This window comes from Lagopus leucura, unplaced genomic scaffold (genome assembly GCF_019238085.1).
Source record: "Lagopus leucura isolate 7727_CA_CO unplaced genomic scaffold, USGS_WTPT01 Super-Scaffold_100015, whole genome shotgun sequence".
Taxonomy (NCBI): Eukaryota; Metazoa; Chordata; class Aves; order Galliformes; family Phasianidae; genus Lagopus; species Lagopus leucura.
In genome coordinates this window covers 15,367,842-15,384,145 of record NW_024962269.1, presented here as the reverse complement: position 1 = coordinate 15,384,145, position 16,304 = coordinate 15,367,842, and the positions used below count along the sequence as shown (strand labels likewise).

At 43.2% G+C, this 16,304-nt stretch overlaps 2 protein-coding genes across 5 annotated transcripts in view; one reads left to right on the top strand and one right to left on the bottom strand.

Moving 5' to 3' along the window:
• The window catches only part of SLC24A1 (solute carrier family 24 member 1), a 14,459-nt gene extending 12,915 nt beyond the window's left edge, over positions 1–1,544 (bottom strand). Inside the window, 1 exon segment of the mRNA XM_042876009.1 lies at positions 627–1,544. Coding sequence (XP_042731943.1) covers positions 627–1,544 — 918 coding nt within the window.
• The window catches only part of INTS14 (integrator complex subunit 14), a 19,468-nt gene extending 3,164 nt beyond the window's left edge, over positions 1–16,304 (top strand). The window contains exons 4-16 of one of the 4 annotated variants that reach the window (XM_042876011.1): positions 4,695–4,919; positions 5,031–5,175; positions 5,852–6,118; positions 7,516–7,623; positions 9,465–9,620; positions 10,744–10,862; positions 10,966–11,108; positions 11,644–11,736; positions 13,360–13,504; positions 13,732–13,865; positions 13,963–14,081; positions 14,433–14,498; positions 15,493–16,304. In XM_042876011.1, coding sequence (XP_042731945.1) covers positions 5,897–6,118; positions 7,516–7,623; positions 9,465–9,620; positions 10,744–10,862; positions 10,966–11,108; positions 11,644–11,736; positions 13,360–13,504; positions 13,732–13,865; positions 13,963–14,081; positions 14,433–14,498; positions 15,493–15,744 — 1,557 coding nt within the window. In that variant the 5' untranslated portion in view covers positions 4,695–4,919; positions 5,031–5,175; positions 5,852–5,896 and the 3' untranslated portion in view covers positions 15,745–16,304. Of the gene's footprint in view, positions 1–4,694; positions 4,920–4,983; positions 5,176–5,377; positions 5,465–5,549; positions 5,719–5,851; positions 6,119–7,515; positions 7,624–9,464; positions 9,621–10,743; positions 10,863–10,965; positions 11,109–11,643; positions 11,737–13,359; positions 13,505–13,731; positions 13,866–13,962; positions 14,082–14,432; positions 14,499–15,492 lie in introns of those variants that run through there. The other 3 variants (XM_042876014.1, XM_042876010.1, XM_042876012.1) reach the window with 3 other exon arrangements.

The window sequence follows — 16,304 nt, the reverse complement described above, 5'->3', positions numbered from 1 at the left end:
GTCTCTGACACAGCTGTGGTTAATACATAGAAACAGGACTTGGGCATTTTGATCCTGTGCCTGAATGCTGACTGGGAGCAGTGGCAATGGCTGTGGAAGGCTGCCAGATCCCTTTCTCTGCTGCAGACTGGTAACAAGTGATACCACCAGCATCACAGTAACACACCTAAACTCAAAATGGGAAAAGAGTTTCTTCCAACATCCCTCATCCACAAGAGGCTTGGAGATTGCCCATTACAGAAGCCTTTTTTTTTTTCTCGCCTGTTTGAGTATTGTCCAATCTTGTTTTCAGACTGACTTGTTCCTGAAAGTGTGTATGTGTCTTTTTTAATTCCTTCATAACCACTAAGTGAGCAAAATCTCATGTCTGTGTTTGGAAGATGCTAAATGACCCCAACACATATGTTTAATAATTCCTAGGGCATTTAGTAGTGTTCTCTCTAATTGATTAGAATCTCTATTGTCTAGATTGCATTTCCTTCATTTTATATGATAATTACTAGCCAGCGTCTACATCCTGAGGACTTGAGTATGCACTTTGTGAAGAAGATGCAGTCTGGTTTTTTTGTGATTTATGATAGGATTAATTATTTCCAACTTGCCCTTTGAACAATAAGGACACCAACCTTTCGCATATGCTCTGCTGATGCTGCCTGCACAGCATTTAGCTTCTTGCTCAGCTCCTCCTTCACCCATTGCTCTAGAGACACGTTGTGTTTCATGGTGAACACATATGTGGCATAGGCAGTCAGTAAAAGGAGGCTTTCCCACCAATCAATGACACTGTCTAGGAAAAACAGGATGAGCATCAGTAAGTCTACAATGTAGAATGAGATGTCTCTAAATAAAGGCCACCATGTCAGGTGTAGTATCTCCCTTGAGAAGAGGGCACAGGTGCCAATGACAAAGAGGATATTAAACACTGCTGAGCCCACAATGGTACCGATGCCCACATTGCTGTGTGAGATGAAGACACCTATGAGGGAGGTGAAGAGTTCTGGTGCGGATCCACCTGCTGCCATGAAGGTGGCTCCAGCCACGTCTTCAGAGATCTCCAACTTCTCTGTGATCACTCCCAAAGCAGGGACAAAATACTCATCACACACTATGGCCAAGGCCACAAATACATACGTCATGCCAAAGATGTGAAGTACAACCCACCCTTGCCTCCGTTCTTCCACACTGAATAGGTCCTGGGGATATTCTCCTTTGGATTCGTACACGGGCTTTTCATCTGGGTAGCTTTCACTGATGTTTTCTCGCTGTGTTGTATCCTCTGCAGCGATGGGCACAGTTGGCTCAGGATCAATATACACACAGTGCCTTATTTTGGGTGCTGCTGTGACATTGCTGGTTTTGGAAGTCTTGTTGCGGGAAGGCTCCCTGGAGGTCACTTTCACAGGGTCCTCGTGTTGGTGTGCAGTGAGAAGTGCTGGAATGGCAGAGGGGCTGAACTGGAGCTGATAGACAGAGAGGAGGGACACTGTGGCAAGGAAGAAAAAGATTCGGTTCCGTTGTAGCCGTCTTCTCCGTGGTAAATGCATTTCCTAAAGGTTCAAAAATCAGATCCGTGTCCAGAGCCACTGAAGACTTCTCTTGATCAGCAGCTTGCCCTTATAGCCACCATTGGAGCTTCTAACTGATCTTAAGCATCAGGAGTGAAACTGGGTGATATGAAGTGTAGAATCCTGTAAAGGAAGATCTAGCATTTAAAAAAACAGAAAACAAAAACTGCAACTTCCCATCATTATCTCGCAGAGTGATTTTCTGTTTTTCTGTAAATGGAAATGGGATTCAATTCAAATAATCTCAACTCTAACTTCAGGCTTCTGTTTTTTCATTTTTTTTTTTTATGATGGGAGGCTATGTTGATTAATAAACATAGGCTTAGCTTAATAAAGGCTGAGATGGTCCAATCTGAGCTGAATTCTGATTCCACCTAATGATCACATCCAGCAGCTATTAAGGTTAGTGTTTTCAGTGGAATCACTGGTAATTCTGTAATGCTGATAATCGGATGAACTTTCTGCAGGAGGGAAGATAAGGCTTCTGTTAAGAAACCTACTTGTACTCTAAATTGCCAGAAATGAAGAAGCTCTGAAGATGAGCCTATGCTGTAAAACTTCCTACCAAACAGACCAGTTATTCACCTCAGTAACCTCAACAGGTGGAAGAAAAATGTTTGCTACTTCCCAGTTATGCTGCTCTCTGGCTCTCCAGACTTGCACTCCCACAAACCAAGCAAATTGTGAGCTCTTCTCTTCCAGTTGGAAGAGAGCAAGAGGAAGGCTTGGTTCTAGTAATACTCAGAGTGCTGTGCATTCATGTTGTTTCTATGACTACATCTTTTCGAGCCCTTCTGTAGAAGCAGAACTGGCAAAGTGGAATTATAATCATACCTTTTATTAGGGGATAATTAGCATATCTTGCATAATTATTTGAACAGCATTTTGAAAGAGACAAATTATAAATGCTAGTGATAGAGCCTAGATCTGTGATAGTACAGAGGCAGTGTCTAAGGGGTGGACGGAATTTACCCTTCAGCACTGCTTTGATTTTTTTACCTTAGAATTTCACTCTTCATGGATTATTTTTTTTTCCCTGGAGTGGTAATGTTGTTATCCTTCAGCTGGATGTGAATCGCAGTTTTGTAAGCCATTCTCAGGAAAGCTTTTCATGCAAATCAGTTCTCACTTACCCTCTTGCATAACACTCAGTGAAGTAATCAGCCTAAATTTCTTGCAAGACAGGCATTATTATCTTCTTTTAAATAGGGAGGATCACTAAGGCAATAGTAATTGAGGGTCATGGGAGTATCTAGATAAATAGATCACATAAGCTTTGCTTTTGATATGCAAAAAATACATTAACATGCATATTGCAGAGTTGTGTAATACAGTATTCACCACAAATTGAGCATTGATACAGAGTAACCTTCCATAAACAAAATGGAAGAGTGAAAAGACAGACGCACAGAGAACAGAAGACTTGTGAATGCATCCCCCTGTTTAAACCTTCTCCAAAGACTATAACTAAAGGTAGGATGAACTGTTAAGAGCTCTCCAGCCTTTCAGCGGTATCTGACCGTCAGCCTTGTGGATAAAGCACTTTGTTTTTGAACTATATTGTCTCCTACAGGTCAACTCCCAGTCAGCTCTTTTCTCACTGGTTGGACTGTCTCAGTCAAAAAGATCTCAAGCAATCCTACAGACCTCCATGGCTTACCTTCCAGAGATGCTGTCCAAGAAGATGAGGAATACCAGCAGTTGAATGGAATTCTGGAAACTTTCTTGTCACTTAACATTGGGAGATGTTGGTGCAGAGAGAGGCAGATGAAAATGATCCCATTTTCACTGTGCCTCTGCTAGCAGAGTGGTGAGGGGGTCAGGTGTGAAGGACATATTAGTGGAGGAATAGCCAATCCACTTTAATACCTCCAGTCTCTAAGAAGATTAAGGAGTATTGTATAGATTTGGATCTATATCTGAAGCCAGTATCTTCGTCTACTACTACAGATTATTCTCAGTATGAGGGCAGGTGCTTATTTCCATTACAAACTATAATATAAAAGCATCAACTCTGAGGTTTGTACCATTAGCTACGGACAGGAGCAGGCCACTGCTTGGATAATTCACATTGCTCCTTCGTGTGCTGCAGTAGTTGCTTCAAGACAACTTGCACACAGTTTTTGCTCTGACAGGCTGGACAAGCAGTTCTGCTGAGGCCACTTTTGCTGGCACAATCGTGCTCCTTGCCAAAGACTTCATGGTCATATAGCTCCAATCAGCACATTTATTGCAGGGGAACTGGAAAATGCAGAGAAGCAAGCTGTTTTCTGAACAGCAGCAGTACACTCAGACTTTACAACAGATGTCACTGATACCTCATCCTTACTCTGTATTTTCTGGAACGGAAGAAGGAGGTCCCTGAGCCCAGGGGATGCTTTTTTCATAACCTATTCTCTATACACAGCTATCTTTTTTAATCGTTGCAGTACTCTTCCACAGTACTGGCATCAAATTATAGATGGTTCCTGATTTACTGATGAAGATACTATTGTTCCAATTGTGCCAAATGCCTTGAGTTTCTGGTGCAGCTCAGGCACCATGTGCTGCTTACAGGACTCCTAGTAGGCCATGTTCCTATGGCTGCTTCTTTCCCCTTGGTTATTTTCTCCCCCTATTATTTATTCATGTTTATTGGGGAATTCTTCTTGGAGAGGTTTTTTACTGAAACCAGCACTTATAAATTATGTTGTCACTCTGACTAGTTCCATGCACAAGATCCCACCTTCTGCTGAGCTTCTCTTGACTTCCTTTAGGACAGTTTTGAGCTTCACAAGTCCTTATTGCAGGTTACTTTCTGCAATCAACGTATTTGATGAAGGTTTGTTGTTGTTGTTGTTGTTGTTGTTGTTTAGGGGGAAAAAAGCTTCTGGATGAGTGCGTTTAAGGTTTTGGTCACTTCTTTGATCCATTTTGCCACCTGTAACACATGCTGCAGCAGGGCTTTCTAATCTTCCCTGAAGTTCACTGTGAAGTCACCAGGAGGTGCTGGCTGTTCCTTGGGCACTTGTGGGAGACCTACACAAACAGTTCTCATCCTCAATACTGGGAATGCTCCATTTCTGCGCTTAGTTCTGGTTTTAATTCCTTCTGACCGCGTTTGAATTCTGAAAGCACATTTCTGTTCAGTCTGCTTTAGTCCCACAGAAGTATCCACTTGCAGTTTCTCTCCATAAGGGCCTGACATGAGTGTCTGCAGTCCCTTTTGGACCTGAGCTGTTAGCAGTACGGAACTCAGACAAGTGTTTCAAACAGCATTGCGATGAGTTGGGCCCAGTGTGATCCCATCGACCTTCTGACGTCTGGCGAGGGAACAGCTCTTCCTCATGGTGCCTCCACCTCTGCAATCCCTTGGTATGAGGGGCCGTGTCTCCTTGCCCTCCTTGTCTCACCAACATCTCTTTAGAGCACGCTTTTGCCTTCCTCACCTTCCCTGTCTCTGTTGCGCTTTGTGTGTGCTTGCAGATCTCCTCCAGGCAGCAGCATACGATTCTTTTGGGCTGTGTGTTTGGGTGCTGACCCTGCAGTTCTTCTTCAGAGTGAGCTGCGCTGAGGCCTTACTTGGGACACCAAACACCTCGCTTTGTTTGCCACAAGAGGAGTGGGGCTGGTAACGTTTCAAACACGGGGCTGCGGGATTTGTAGGAATTAACGTTGAGGTGTTTGTGGGATTGCTTTGCTGCTGGGTTCGACAAATGCGGGACTGGAACCCACTGACCACCGCCGGGTCCCGAAGGGGCTGCGGGCTGCGCCTGGCCTTCCTCTCCACCGCTTGAGGCGTGCGAGGAGTCGGCTGGGAGCCGTGAGGAGCGGCCGTGCAGCCCGGCCCCTTCCCGCCGCGCTCCGCCGTTCCGGGGGACACTTATCGCGGCGGACCCATGGCGGCCCGGCGCGCTGCGGTGAGCGCCGCCGTGCCTCACGGTGCTGCGGGGACGGCGGCCGCGCTGCCCTCTCAGCCCCGCCAGATAGCCCGGGTTGGGAGCGGGTGGGCTGTGTGGAGAGAGCCTGCCGGGGGCTGGGGTTGTCCCCGGCCGCGGGCTGCCCCTGCTGCCCCCCAGGCTTAGCACACCGCTTGCAGGGCCTCGCAGCCACCCGGACCGTGTGCTTCCCGTTCATCTGCTGGTTTAGTTTGTGCGAAACCCGCGTTCTGGGGGTAAAACTGCTGTAGCTTTCCTTTCTTCAGAGGAGAGGGCGGGTATGGGGCCATCCTGACAAGGCCAGGGCAACGTGTGCCATTGCGGCTGCGTTCCAGTAACCGTCTGTGGTCTTTTTCTCCCTTCTCTCAGTGAATCTCTGTTTTGTACTGTGGTGGCTGAGCAGAACGGCTCATCATGCCGACGGTGGTGGTGATGGACGTGTCGCTCTCCATGACTCGGCCGGTGTCGGTGGAGGGCTCTGAGGAGTACCAGCGAAAGCACCTGGCAGTGCACGGCCTGACCATGCTGTTCGAGCACATGGCCACCAACTACAAGCTGGAGTTCACAGCCCTGGTGGTGTTCTCGTCGCTTTGGGAGCTGATGGTGCCCTTCACCAGAGATTACAACACGCTGCAGGTAGGGTTTGTGGAACCTGAGAGCAGTCAGTTGTCGGTGTTGTTTCAGAATTACAGTGGAACGATGTGATTTCGTACTGTCCTGTCCACAGTGTCTTAATGGAGTGTTTTATCCTTGTTTGCTTTCACCATCCTGCTATCCTTAAAATGAAGATAAAATGCTCGTTATTTTACAAGTTATGCCTTTGCAGATTTGATGTTTCAAGTGTGGTTAATTAAGTTAAAAGTGGGGATGGAGAAAACCCGGAGGAGAGGGCTGCCTTAGGAAGCTTGTGTATACAGCAGTGGTTCTGTGACATTCGTGCTTTCCTCTGTACTTGTTGATTTACTCTTGATATAGGAGGCAGCAGACAGGAACATCTGAAATGTTTTTGAGTCAGGTGATTTGGTAGAGTGAAGATGCTTCGAACAGTATGTGAAATGAGTAAGTAATGGTAAGGTGAAATGAGTGAGAAAGAGGAGAAAGTGATTTCAGGCTGGGAAGATGTGAGAGGCAGTAGGGGCACTGTGGAAGGAGCCTGAGAGGGACGTTTTGTATGAATGCTGTGAGGCACCAGATGTCTCTGAGTCAGCTCAAAATGATACATACCTGGTTACCGTGTATACTATCAACAAGAAATGGTAGATCGCTGCCACAAAAGGCAGCACGTTTTGCAGCTGCACTCTTCTAATGCTGTTGTGTTCAATGTGAAGTTTTCATTTTAAGAAGAAAAGCCTATTTATGGTTATAGAAACAGAACGGTGATAGGAGTTGTGATTTCTGTTTCTCTCCACTAGAGTGTTAGACAAGCTCTGTGGCCTGCTTTCTGGATCTCTTAGAAGTTAGAGTTGTTGCGACTCCTGAGTGGATTTATAGAGCTAGATTCCTTAGGGCTGTATGGTGAGGCCAGTACGCTTTGTACTCTGAAGTCTCGTGTCTTCATGGTCTCATTAATGAGGCCTTGTGCAGAAGAGAAATAAAGCTCGTTTTGTGAGATAACGTGGTGGTTTGCATTGTGTTTGGAGTTTTTTCATTGTAATGGTTTTCTAGAATGCAAGCAGTTATTGTTCCTTAAGTGTTGGAATAGAATTGGAAATAAATACTTTGTTAGACATCGCTTCAGTTTCCAACTGTCCTGTTTCTTTGAGGCTTTTTATTTTCTCCCTAAGACCTGTGTTCACAATTATTAGTTCCTTCAAAGTCAGCCATCATAGTTCTCTCAAGATATTGTTCACTGTTTCATTTTTAACTGTGCAGGTCATATGTAAGAACACAGCACTTTGTATTGTTTTGCAGTGCAGCTGTGTTACAAGCCAAGGCAAAAATACTGACTTAGCAGAGAGCTGGGAATAACTGTTTAGGTTTCCCGTTAGAGATATTTTACTCAGCAATGACCAATCATTTGTTTGTCTTTACAGGAAGCCCTAAGTAATATGGATGATTATGACAAAACCTGTTTAGAGTCAGCGCTACTTGGGGTTTGCAATATTGTCCAGCAGGAATGGGGTGCAGCAATTCCTTGCCAGGTATGACTGATTTTTCACTGTTTTTATTATCTCACGTATTCTTTGTGTTCCCTGGAAGTTGAAGAAAGAAAATGCAATTTGAAAATTTGGAATACTCACAGCACTCAGCTACTGGTACCGCAGGAAGACTAAGCATTGTTATTCTGGATATATCTGGGATATTAACAGAAAGTAGTATTTATTATAACATTAAGCAGCAAGAATCCGGGTAGTTCTATGTCGAAATGTGTTGTAGCAGAGAGAGAGAGAAGTGTCTGGGGACACTGTGTGTCAGTGGTGTTCTCTGTGTTATAAGATGTGGCCCCAGAGCCTTCTTTAGGAAGCTTGGCTTTTGATGGATGCAGTCTTCTGTCCCAGGAGCCCTGGTCAGTTTGGAAGGAGTACAGTCACACATACAGCAATCTTTGTCTTTCTGTACCTGATGATTACTAGGATCTGTAACAGTTCCAGATCTCAGGCAACATTATGGAGTACTGCTGACAGTGTTTTGATCTGTTCTCTCTCCCTGATGAGTCATTTTGGTGTGCATCTGCTTGCACTGTCCATCCAATCTTAGCAGCTCCCAGCATTCTGAATTTGCTGCCTCCACTTTTAGCCCTCAATTTTCTGAATTTGCCATCTCTCATGGCAAAATCTAGTGTTAGCCCCTAGTTTTCGGAGATGGTAAGAGCCTGTTGCTCTTTGGGTCAGGATTTAATTCAATTTAATTTTACAGCTCAGTAGGCTGAGAACATCTCTCAAGCAATAGTCCTTTAGGAGAAAGAGATGGAGGTTTATTGTCTAGGCAATACTTTGTAATATAGCCAGGATAAAAGGCACCCTGGAGAAGCAGACATTGAACACAAAGAACTGGAACGATGTAACAGCCAAGCCTGGATTAGTTCCCAGCAATTTCATCTCCTGTTTGTGTCGTGTTTCACTGTACTGGAACTTCATGTTATTGGGTGATGAAAGGCAGGGGGGAATGTACTGTGCAGAATTCTGTAACAGTAAAAAGCATTTCTGCTGAGCAGCAGATCAGATGGTTAGTAAAAATCTGGCTGTAACAAATACACGCTCGTTTCAGTTGGATTTGATTTTCCTTATCTCTCAGCCAAAAAAATAATGCCTGCTGTTGCTGTGCTGTTTTGAAAGAGGAGCTGTTTTCTCCTCTGGAAATGACTGGGTCTCAGCTGAGTGTATATGGTTTTGTTACTTGGGGTGACCTGCTAGGGCAGATTTCTACAGGCAGTAATTGTAGACTTGCCGTGGAAAGGAAGAAGGTGCATTTTTGCCTTCTGCTACAGAACACGAGCATCCTGCAGCTGTATTTGTTAGCAAAGAATTAAAGTAATACATACTATGTTTTGAATGGTTGCTGAGGCCTGTGGTGGAACTTGGGCTGCCCTCCAGCTCCTGCAAACAATTGGTCATGGTTGGCTTTACCTTCTCTCTGAAGGTAAACCTGAAGCTCCTGAGTCCGCCAGCAGCAAGCTGCTTTTTGACTTTCTGGTTACTGCGCTTTTAGCTTACACTTACAAGTGGCTATACTTGTGCAGACCACAGTGTGTTTCTAGCTATAGAATTGGAATTTTAGTACAACTTTAGCCTTAGTACAGTGAAATGTATGTTTATAATGTGTGCAGTTTAATTGCAGTGGTTACATCTATTATTTCTCATTTATGTACCTGGAAAGTTTACTCTCAATTCTTCAGCAGAGGAATCGCAGGGTAAGAAGGGGTTTGCGGTATAGAAGTGTGTATTGCTGGGAGGGCTGCTGCAACATGTCGGTGTTTAGTTGCCCTCTACAGATAGAAACACGTCCCTGCCTGGAAGTGCTAATCTGGTCTCTCTCTTTCAAGGTTGTCCTTGTCACTGATGGCTGCCTGGGGATCGGCAGAGGCTCCCTGAGGCACTCACTAGCTACTCACAACCAGCGGAGCGAAAGCAATCGATTTCCATTGCCTTTCCCTTTCCCTTCCAAGCTGTATGTCATGTGCATGGCAAACCTTGAAGAGGTGATGTCTTCAGCATGTACCTTCTTGACTGTGCTGGTTAATTGCTATTATCTGACCTAATAATTAGATTGGCACAAAGCAAGCTTTGATATTCTTGTGCTTAAAGCTTAGTTGATGTTTAGTATTTAACGTAGCTACTTGGTAAAACTGAATGGTAGTATCTTTTTTGAAGGCTAGTATTGCACTCATAAAGTTGCCTGTCTTTATTAATCCTATCAGCGTCTTCCTGGAGAATATTATGTAGTTTCTATTCCTAAATAAATGACTTATGTTGCAGAGATGATCAACACTTCAAACAGCAGAATTGTTTGGAAATTGGAATAAGCAGAACTCTGAGTCTCCAAGAGAGAGTGCTCAAGCCAACTTCTGTTCATTTTGAGTGAATCTTTTGAACATCTCTGTACTAGCTTTAAAAATCTGCTATAGTTAGGATTCTGTTAAATACAAACGTTTAAAAGTAAGCTCATATAGATTAAAGTTTCTTAACTTATGTTTTATTAATAGCTTGCTTTTATCTTGACAGCTACGCTGTCATGGATAGAAGGATTTTCTACTTAGGGATTCAATAGATATTTCATCTTCAGGGTCTCTTGTCAAGATTGTGATCCTCTCTATTAAGCAATGGGTTGAAGTATTGTTTACACATCAGTTATTGGTACAACATTTGAAGTAAATCTATTACTGATAACTTGAGGTGCTTTCACAAGCATTCTCTAGAAACTCAAGGAGAAAGATATATCCTTCCTCTCATAAACTGTATTGTCCTGAAGGAGCTGGATACTTAGAATTACCAATAAAATGATGTGGTATTTAAGGCATTCCTGTGCTCTTGAGGACTGAGAGCTTCTGTGATTGTTGGTTGCTTGAACCTTGCTTTGGAAGCAGAATGTAATGAGATAAAGCAATGTATTTTGTGTTTCTGGTCCAAATACTGTATCTGCACGTAAATGCAACGTAAGGAGGGCATTTCCTAGGAGGCAGAGGATATTGGTTTATGCAGAAAGGAGTAAGGTAACAACATTTTGCTGTGTTTATATTCTCTGAAAACATGCTGGTTAAGAAAAGTCAGAGTAAAATGAATGAAAATAAAGCTTAACCAAAACATTTTGGTTTGTTTGTACAGCTTCAGAGCACGGATTCCTTAGACTGCTTGGAGCGGCTCATAGACCTAAACAATGGGGAAGGGCAAATTTTTACCATTGATGGCCCCCTTTGCCTGAAGAATGTACAGTCCATGTTTGGGTTAGTAGACATTGTGCCTTTGTGAGACTTCCAGTAAAGAAAACAAACGTAACATAAAAAGAATGGGTGATACCTGATGATCTCATTTTTTTCCTTGTTCTAGAAAGCTGATAGACCTGGCTTATACACCATTCCATGCTGTTCTCAAGTGTGGCCACTTAACATCTGATGTGCAAGTATTTCCCAGGCCAGAACCTTTCATTATAGATGAGGAAATAGACCCCATTCCTAAAGCAATTAATACAGGTAACAAGTTTTTGTGTGCTTCTTACTTAAATATATTTGAATCATAGAATCACCAAGGTTGGAAAAGACCTTCAAGATCATCCAGTCCAACCGTTCACCTATTCCCAATAGCTCCCACTGAACCATGTCCCCCAACACAACATCCAGCCTTTCCTTGAACACCCCAGGGTCGGTGACTCCACCACTATTGTATCTTATCCTGTGTAGTTTCACCTGCTTTCTTTCTGCAAAGATCTATCACTGATGATATAGTTTCTTGGTATGTGTGGCACCAGACGATTCTGTGTTTGTCTGGCAATGTGGTTCATGGATAACTGTGTGTTTGTGTTGGAAATTATGTATGTCATGACATTATATGTGGATACTTGTGCTTTACTATCCCAGTGAAGGTCAGGGTTCTGCTGTGCTCCCTTGGTCACTGCTTCAGAAAGTTAGTGGTGTAAAAAGCAGTGGTGTTGAATTGGCTCTGACTTAATTCAGACTTAATTCTTAATTCTGACTTAATTCAGCTGACAAACCTGTTGTCTCTCCACAGATCTAGAAATTGTTGGGTTTGTAGATATAGCTGACATTTCTAGCCCTCCTGTCTTATCCAGACACTTGGTGCTGCCTATTGCACTTAACAGAGGTAAGCAAATTCTTGTACTGATAACTGCTTTAAGCTTCCCCTCTAATGGCTGTGGTGGTTTTGTTGAGAAGGAAATGTTATGCTTTATGCCAAATGTCTCTAAGGACACTTTACATGTTTGCATTAAGATCAAAACCTTGGACAGAAGATCTGTCCTTTTCTGAACAGCGTGTTCTTTGGAAAAACCATCTGTACACAAAGCAGTGAATTAGTAGAGAGAACAGTGTCATTATACCATTGTTATGAGTAGAGAATATTAAACTTACAGCTACAGACACTTATGGGTCATGAAGTATGTGGTGCAAGCTGAATAATTAATACTGGCTTCTAAATCATTCTTGGAATGATTTCTTGCTGTGAAAAATCTGATCTGAGTAACGTCTAGATTGCTTAGTTGTTCTTCAGCGTTAATTACTGCTCGTTGAGTCTAAGCGTATATGAATCTCTACAAACAACTTGTGCAGGCTTCAAGAACGACTGAAGCCTGGGATATGGAGCTGGATGTCTGCCTGAAAGATCTCTCTTACTTTGCTCATTTATGCTTCTCCCTCTCCAGAACTTGCATCACTAGACAAAGCCATGGATTTGTGGCTTGCAGTGACTTGTCTGCTAGGAAGGGCTTCCCAACTCCTTTTGTCAAGGTCTTGGGATGGAACTAAAAGAAACTGAGATTTCTTTTGATAAAGAACAGTGAAAGCCCCAGATGTGCTTCCGTCTCTGCATTAGCGCTCTTATCCTGCTAGGCCTTTCATTTTAAAAGATATTAACAGTTACATCATAGCTGTTTTCCAATTGCTGAAACACAGAAAGTTTCTCGTGATGACCACAAATTGCATAGGGAGAGGTGGGCTTGAGATTCAGGATGCTTTGGTTCAGAAGCAGCCGTGTTATTAACTGCCACTCTTGGTGCCTTTGCACTTCTAGTTTCTTCAGAGGTTTATTTGAAGAGTTATTTGTTAAATGTGTGAGGTTTTGTGATCAGAATGCAGTAGAATAACCATAGAACATTATATTGTCACTTTGTCCCAACAGTTAACAGCCATTTGTTCTAGAAGAGTGTTTATTGAAGGTTATGTTGTTGAATAGAGCTGTTTTTATTCAGTCTCATTCAGCTGAAGCAGAAGGGTTTGCCAGTCACTGCCACTTTCGGTTGCTCTTTTTTGCTCCCTTGTCTGGGATTACCTGCCCTCTCATGAAATGGGTTGGGTAACTTAAATAAACAAGCAAATAAAAACATGAATCTTGATTAATGCAGCTTATTTTGACTGGCACGGACTGTGGAGTGACTCTATAAAGAGCTCTGTGAGTAGATCAGAGGGCAGCTGCAGCCAGGTGGCTGGAAGGTTAGGAGGCGCTAGGAGTGTCTTCAGTCTTTGCTGCTGTGATAAGCACTGGTGGTTGTGTTCAAAAAATCTGATATTACAGCACCATCAGTTCTGAGAATAGCTTGAGCATGGGAACAGCAGCCTTTCCTAAGAAGGGAAGCCACTTAAAAAGTATATTTGCAGAATGAAGCTTGGGTTAAAGGTTCTTCATGGCAGAGGATACGGAATGGTAGTGTTGTGGGAATAGAAGTACTGTGTTTGAATTAATGTTGTCCCTCTGTTTGCTTTTCTTCACCAGAAGGTGATGAGGTGGGACCCGGGATCACAGATGACACCGAAGATGAGAATTCAGCTAATCAAATTGCTGGGAAAATTCCCAACTTCTGTGTTTTGTTACATGGGAGCCTGAAAGTGGAAGGCATGGTGGCTGTCGTCCAGTTGGGGTATGGAGCTGGATGTCTGCCTGAAAGATCTCTCTTACTTTGCTCATTTATGCTTCACCCTCTACAGAACTTTGCATCACTAGACAAAGCCATGGATTTTTAACTGTAGACATGTTTCTGCCAGTATTAATTACAAGTAGTGACTCTCCACACAGTGGAAGAAAGGCAAATTCTGTGTTAAGACAGTTGGAAAGTGTTCAGACTTTGGGATTTGCTCTTTTCAATAGGCCAGAATGGTATGGGATGCTCTATTCACAAGCTGATAGCAAGAAGAAATCAAACCTCATGATGTCTCTCTTTGAACCTGGTCCTGAGCCCCTTCCGTGGCTAGGGAAGATGGCACAGCTTGGGCCTATTTCAGGTACTGGTCACATTCATTGGAGTAACTTTGGAATTCGGCATTTTCTTGCATGAGTGACCTTGCCAGATCTTATTCATGAAGTCTTTTTATTCCCTAGATGCAAAGGAAAATCCTTATGGAGATGATGACAATAAGAGTCCTTTCCCCTTGCAGCCCAAGAACAAGCGCAGCTATGCACAGAACGTTACTGTGTGGATTAAACCAAGTGGCCTCCAGGTACAGATTTTGGACCTGATGCTTTACTCTAATCAGCACTAGCTTTCTCAGCAGCAAAATGGAGTCTGTGTGTGTCTCATCCACTTGATGTAATTGCTTTATTGCTTTCCTTTCATTTTTATAACAACTGCCTCAGTAAAATGCGATGATTAAATTGCAATCAGAAAGCATAGTTTGTTTAATGAAAGCTGCATCTGGCTTTCTTTATTGGATTTAGTATAATTGCTGCTTGTTTCAGTCTTGGTGAGCTGAAGTCTCGTCTGTGGTCAGGATTATTTATCAGTAAGTAGTGTGGACATTTTTCTGCAGCTTACCCAACAGTTGACGAGATCTTTTCTTTCCTTTCTGCAGACTGATGTACAGAAGATCTTGAGAAATGCACGGAAACTCCCTGAAAAAACTCAGACTTTCTATAAAGTGAGTCTTGTTACAAGCCAGCCTGAATTTTTGATCCGTAGTGATAGTGGTGCATCTGACCTGTCCTGACCATCGTTCTGTGCAGGGCTTGAAGAGCTCTGCAGAAGCACACATTGTTCTGTGAAGAGACACCTTGGGTCCTTTTTATGGACTAGTTAAAGAGAGACAGGGAAGTCTGGTTTCCTGCCATTACATTTTTTGCCAGGCTGACAGACGTGTCACGTTTACAGGTGACCCTGTGATCCCTGCTACTTTGATGGTGAACTTCAGTGCAGATTTTATGCTTTTGTCCAGAGTCACCCTGTTACTTTGATAGTGAACTTACGTGCAGATCTTACTCTTTTGTCCAGGCAGAAACAGACAGAGGGATTAAAGAGGAACAAGAACATGAGTGTCTATCTGAACCTGAAAGTATATCCTATGTTTTTTCTACAAGAGAAGCAAAGAAACAAAATTCCAGGCACTTTTGGCCATATCATAAAAACCCATAATCTAGGCTGTAGCCAGAGGTAACTGTTGTTCCTCTTGTAAGCAAAGTACTGAAGCAGTTGATTATTGTAGTCTCCAGAGACCTGAAGAACAAATACACTTCTTAAATGCACACAAGCACCTATCATAGTTTACAATGAGGAAAAATAGATCTTATGTTTTTCTGGGCACCGTGGTTAGAGGTGGCGATCAGTGATGTCCAAGTTGGAAGCCACTCCCAGCAGGGACACAAAACAAGCACACACAATAGCTGAATGCACAGAAAGGAGAAGTGAGGGATTTCTAAGAAGGGATGAAGGGAAAACTAGCTCTTTGCCTGTGCTGCTGTAATCCTCAGTCCTGAAGCGTTTTCTTGTCATGAGCAGCTAGGCATCTTGCAGCAGCTCCACTTAACCCAGGTCATTTTCCTTTAACTGAGTAAGCTTGCATTTAACAATAAGAAATGTAAATACGTATCTTTTTAAAGCCACCATGAGGCTTTGTATAAAAGGAGTTTTCTTTGCAGGAACTCAACCGTCTGAGAAAGGCAGCTCTGGCCTTTGGCTTTTTGGACCTCTTGAAAGGTGTGGCAGACATGCTGGAGCGGGAGTGCACCCTGCTTCCTGACACGGCTCACCCCGATGCGGCGTTTCAGCTCACACACGCCGCTCAGCAGCTGAAAGTGGCAAGTACTGGGGCATCAGAGTACACTGCCTATGATCATAACATTGCTCCTCTGCAGACAGACTTTCCCGCTACTGGCACTGAAAGAATGTAAAGTCTCCAATTTGGGAACTTTCCTACACTGAGACTCGTGTCACTCAAATTTTCTTGTCTCGTTTACTTTCTACAGCTTCTTTAATTACTGGAACTTCCTATTATAACAGGGAACTTCACTTGCATAAGTGCTCTCCAAATACATGTAGCTTGTCTGTGGTAGCTTCAGTCAGGCCTAGAAACTCTAGAAAGTGTCCCATAGCGATTGGTGTGTTGGAGGTTGCATGTGAGGAGACAGAGAACATAGCATCACAGGCCTCAGACTCTCTGTGGCTTTTAGCCTTTCCCAAATGTGGTTGATATATAAATGAAATCAGTAGAAAAAGCATCCTAAAAGGCAGCTACTGTTATATTACAGATGGATTTGAGTAGTCCAGAGAAAGTGTGTGAGAATCACTGCACAAGATCAGACATGCAGCTAATTTCAAGGTGTTATCACTGTATGGCAATAATGTACATCACTGGCAGTGCAGTGCTTATGCTTTTGAAAGTAACTTAATCTTTTGAGACAAATTTTTTATTTGTGTAATTTTAATAAAAAGGAATTCTTCAGGAAGTTTA